Source organism: Carcharodon carcharias, chromosome 3 (genome assembly GCF_017639515.1).
Source record: "Carcharodon carcharias isolate sCarCar2 chromosome 3, sCarCar2.pri, whole genome shotgun sequence".
NCBI lineage: Eukaryota > Metazoa > Chordata > Chondrichthyes > Lamniformes > Lamnidae > Carcharodon > Carcharodon carcharias.
Genome location: NC_054469.1, coordinates 59,542,225 through 59,546,936, shown reverse-complemented (window position 1 = coordinate 59,546,936; position 4,712 = coordinate 59,542,225). Strand labels below are relative to the sequence as shown.

General features: G+C 47.8%; 1 protein-coding gene across 1 annotated transcript; it reads left to right on the top strand.

The window, feature by feature from the left end:
- The first annotated feature begins 1,771 nt into the window (after positions 1-1,771).
- Positions 1,772-2,836, top strand: ptf1a (pancreas associated transcription factor 1a). Its single transcript, XM_041185193.1, has 2 exons — positions 1,772-2,384; positions 2,634-2,836. Exons 1-2 carry the CDS (start codon positions 1,781-1,783, stop codon positions 2,834-2,836), a joined length of 807 nt encoding a protein of 268 aa, XP_041041127.1. The 5' UTR covers positions 1,772-1,780.
- The last annotated feature ends 1,876 nt before the right edge of the window (positions 2,837-4,712 follow it).

Genomic DNA, 4,712 nt, shown 5'->3' with positions numbered 1-4,712 from the left:
CTCTCCCCCTTAGCCCCCTCCCCTCTCATCCTCTGCCCTCCCCCTGTTCTCTCTCCCCCTCTCCGTCCCTCTCTCCCCTCCCTGTTCCTTTCTCCCTCCTCCTGTCTCCCCTCCCCTTCTCTCTCACCTTTCCCATCACCCCCTCTCCCCAGTCTATCCCATCACTCTCCCTCTCTTTCCCTCCCTCCTTTCACTCCCCATCTTTCCTTCCCACTCCTCTCTACCCTCTTGCGCCCCCTCCCCATCACCACTCTCCCCCTCGTATTCCCTCCCCTCTTTGCCATGTCGCCTTGCTCACTCCCCCTTATCCCTTCTCTCCCATCCCTCTCCCCCTCTTTCCCTCCCCCTCTGTGCCTTCTTTACCTCCCCATAGCCACTCGTTCCCTCCCCCTCAACACATCACCCTCCCCTCTCCCCATCTCCCCACCTTCCCTTCACCCCATTTCCATCTCCCCCTCAACACCCTCTCCCTCTTTCCCCTGTCCCCCTCCCCATCCCCCTCACCCCCTCCCCATCTCCCATTTCTCTTACTCCCATCTCTCTCTTCTCCCTTCTTCCTCTTTCCCTCCCTTGTCCCCTTTCCACCTCTGCTCTCTGCTCTCTCTCTTTCCCCCATTTCCCCTCTAACCCCTTTCTCCTCCTTCTCCCTCCCCCTCTCCCCATCCCTTCTCTCCCCTCTTCATAGCCCTCCTCCTCTCTCCTCCCCCTCTCCCCTCTGTTCCCTTTCTCCCTTTCTATCACCCCCTCTCCCCAGACTCTCCCAGCACTCTCTCCTCTTTCCCTCCTCCTCTTGCCTCCTGCTCTACCCCTCTTTCCTTCCATAAGTGATACTTTCCCTCCCCCTTCCCCATCTCCCTCCCCCGCAGCCCCCTCTCCCCCAGTCCCTCTCCCACTTACCCCCCTCTTTCCCCTGTCCCCTACCCCAAGTCCTCCCCCTAACCCCTCTCCCTCGTCCCTGCCCCTACTCTCACCTTTCCCTCCCCTCTCTCTCCATTCCTGACTCTCCCTTCCCTCTCTCCCTCTCCTCCCCCCTCTTGTTCCCCTCCCCCCTCTCTTTTCCCCACTTCCCCTCTAGCCCCTTTCTCCACCCTCTCCCTCTGCCCTCTCTCCCCTCTCCCTCCCCATACCCTCTCTCCCCTCTTCCTTCCTCCTTCTTTCCTCCCCCTCTCCCCTTTCCCTCTCTCCTCCCCATCTCTCTCCCCTTCTCATCTTCCCCCTGTCCTCTCCCTTCCCCTCCTCTCTCCCCCCTCCCCCTCTCTCCCCCACCTCTCCCCCTCTCTACCCCCACCTCTCCCCCTCTCTACCCCCACCTCTCCCCCCTCTCTCCCTTGCTCTCTCCCCTCTCTCCCCCCCCCACCGCGCCCCCCTCTCTCCCCCTCTCTCCCCCCCACCTTTCCCCCTCTCTCCCCCCCACCTTTCCCCCTCTCTCCCCCCCACCTTTCCCCCTCTCTCCCCCCCCAACTCTCCCCCTCTCCCCCCCCCCACCTTTCCCCCTCTCTCCTCCCCTCTCTCTCCCCCTCTCCCCCTCTCTCCCCCTCTCCTCTTCCCCCTGTCCTCTCCCTTCCCCGCCTCTTTCCCCCTCTCTCTCCCTCTCTCTCCCACGCTTCCCCCCGCCCTCCCCGCTGCTTGCAGGCTCGCTGCCAGCCTGCTCTCTGATTGGCTGGCCGGGCGGCCGGGCGGCACGCGCCGCTCCGTGTCCTATAAGAGGCCTCGCGTGCCGCCCTGGCGGGTCACTCACGAGCGCCCAGCGCCTCCTCGGCTCCGGTTACCGGGCAACACCATGGAGACCGTGCTCGAGCAGCTCACCGGCATCGACACCTTTGCGGCCGCCACCTACTTCGATGATGAAGATTTTTTCACGGAGCAGGCGTCCAGGGATAACCTGGACACGGACGGGTTCCTGGAGCACGACGTGGACTTTCTGAGCGGCCAGATTAGCGAGTATTACAAGGAGAGCAGAGTGGCTCCCGATGCCGAGCACTGCGACTCGGGCATCCTCTCCTTTACATCGTCCTCGTCGCCCTTTTCCTTCGACTGCCCGGACAGCACTTCTGAGGTGTCCCCCCAGCTCAAAGGGATCGAGGGCGCTGCGAAAAGACGCAGGAGGATCCGCTCAGAAGTTGAAATGCAGCACCTTCGGCAAGCTGCAAATGTCCGGGAGCGCAGACGCATGCAGTCTATTAACGATGCATTTGAAGGTCTCCGAACTCACATACCAACGCTACCTTATGAAAAACGACTTTCAAAAGTTGATACCCTCCGACTGGCAATCGGTTACATTAACTTCTTAACAGAGCTTGTTCAATCCGACATGCCTTTAAGAAACCCAAACAGCGATTCTGCAATCCAGCCTAAAAAAGTCATCATCTGTCATAGAGGTGCAAGTAAGTGCATCAGATGTGTTTCAACACTGCAGCACGTTTGTAAATTGTTGGCTTGCAACTTTAAGCAAGGTATCTTAGTTATTGCACCATAGCCTCAAAGATTCATGCAAGTGCAATTTTAATGTATTGTCACAGTGTTGTTTAGGCTAAAATAATGCTGGCAAAAATGGGAAGGTGTGAACAGAATACATTTCTGACATTTAGTTTCCTGTTACACAGTGTATTTACATCTCTTGGTTTCTCTTCCAGGATCGCCATCTCCAAATGACCCAGACTATGGGTTGCCCCCTCTCGCAGGGCATTCCTTGTCGTGGACTGATGAGAAACAGCTTAAAGAACAAAACATCATCAGGACAGCCAAAGTGTGGACTCCCGAAGATCCTAGAAAATCTAGTAGCAAATCATGTGTAAACAATATTGAGAACGAACCACCTTTTGACTTTGTCTCATAGAAACGGAAATATTCGCAATTCAGTGCAGGGACTTTAATAATCAATCATGTTTATTTAATGAAAATTAATATATTATGAAATGTAATTGTTGATACGAGATCATGAATATATAGACGTGTAAACCGAGGAACCGTTAATTTATATATTTATTATTTGAAATAAGTTTTATGTAAGATACTCTGCCTAATTTATAAAATTATGTGCTAATCAATTTTTAATGTTAATATTTTCAACAATGTTTAACCTAACTACATTATTGCCTAAGGTTTTCTAGTGAATATTTTTCTATATATAATTAATATATTGTAATATATATCTTTGGTGCAAAATAAATTCATGAATGAAATACACTTTTTTTATTGCTATCAGGCGGTTTCAGAATTGTGCAAATCACATTGACTCAGGTCAATGTTGTAACTATAAAATATCTTCAATCCATGGAATAGTTCCAACTTATGATCTAAAACATCACATCTGTCTGCAATAAGGGAAATTCAGTGCTGAACAAATTCATGCGTTATTACAGTCTTCCTGCCTTAGAATTATATAAATTGTTACTTGCAATTTATGGATAGTTAGTGATTCTGACCAGCAGCGTGCGTTCACATGAACAAAAAGACAAACCAATAAAAGCAATTCTAAGTTTTGATAGACCATTGAAAACGTTCAACTTGAACTATTTCTATTATTTCCTAGAAATTGCAATCCGTTCCTATTTTACATATATTCTCATATACAAAAGGAATCATTCATAAGCTAGTGTATTTTAACAATATAGAGAACAGCGCAGAATGTGCATAACTGCACAGATTCGACACAATTAAGACTCACAAATATGCAGAAAACAGTGTAAACAATGTAGTGTACAATGATTTTAATGACGTATTGAGAGTCCAGTGTCAATCAAATTACAGAACCACGAGGTAAATCTAAAAGCAGTACATTGCACCATGCTGAAATAGTAAATGACTATATCAAGTGTATCTAGTTTGAAATACAATAATATGTAAAATAGTTCTAAAATCAGGCTAATAAGGCATCATGAAAGCATTTTAACAGAATGTCAAAATAATGTTATAACTCTGATTAATTTGAACATACAAGCAATTTAACCTCTTAGAGGAAATACATTAAAATTGGTTTGGAACGTCTAAAATTATATAAAATCCACAAGCGGGAAACTATCAAAGATAATCGTAAAATAATTCAGTAAAGTCACATTTATTTTCCCTTCGTGGTGCATTTTTGTATGTTGAATGACAACAAATTATGTAGGTTTAAAACATACCTAAATTCTTTTGTATACACCTTACAAACGAATATCCCATTACCTCTAAAGCTTTGTGCAATTCTAAATGAATAAAGCGTGGTGACTTTTTTGTGTTATTATTCCACTGTGCAGTACGACCAGTCACTCATTTTGTTTTTTTTTAAGACGAATAAAGTCCTAAGAGAACCATGACAAACCTCCGTTCCCATTTACTTGCAATCTTGCCTGGTGCTGTACTCTGCAGGTGTTTGAGAAGGAAAATTTCCCGTGGCACTCAGCCTGTGTCCCAGCTTCTCCCGCGGCTCTGACGTCAGCGAGCAGCAGCTCAGGGGTTAAAGTGATAGCAGGAGCCCAGGCAGATGCCCTGTTTAGACCTGCACATGCACATTGCCAATGCAATGATCCCCACAGATTTGGGAAACGGTGTGCCAAAGCGGATGGGAACTGTGACTGTAAGCAAATGTATAATTATTCTCATTTATTGAACATATTCGAACAGCAGTTGTTACACATTTCATATTTGACCTGTCAAACAGCTTAGGACATTTAACCGGGATATATCAATTTATATATCTATTTACTTCAGTTTCTTCACTTAACATATTT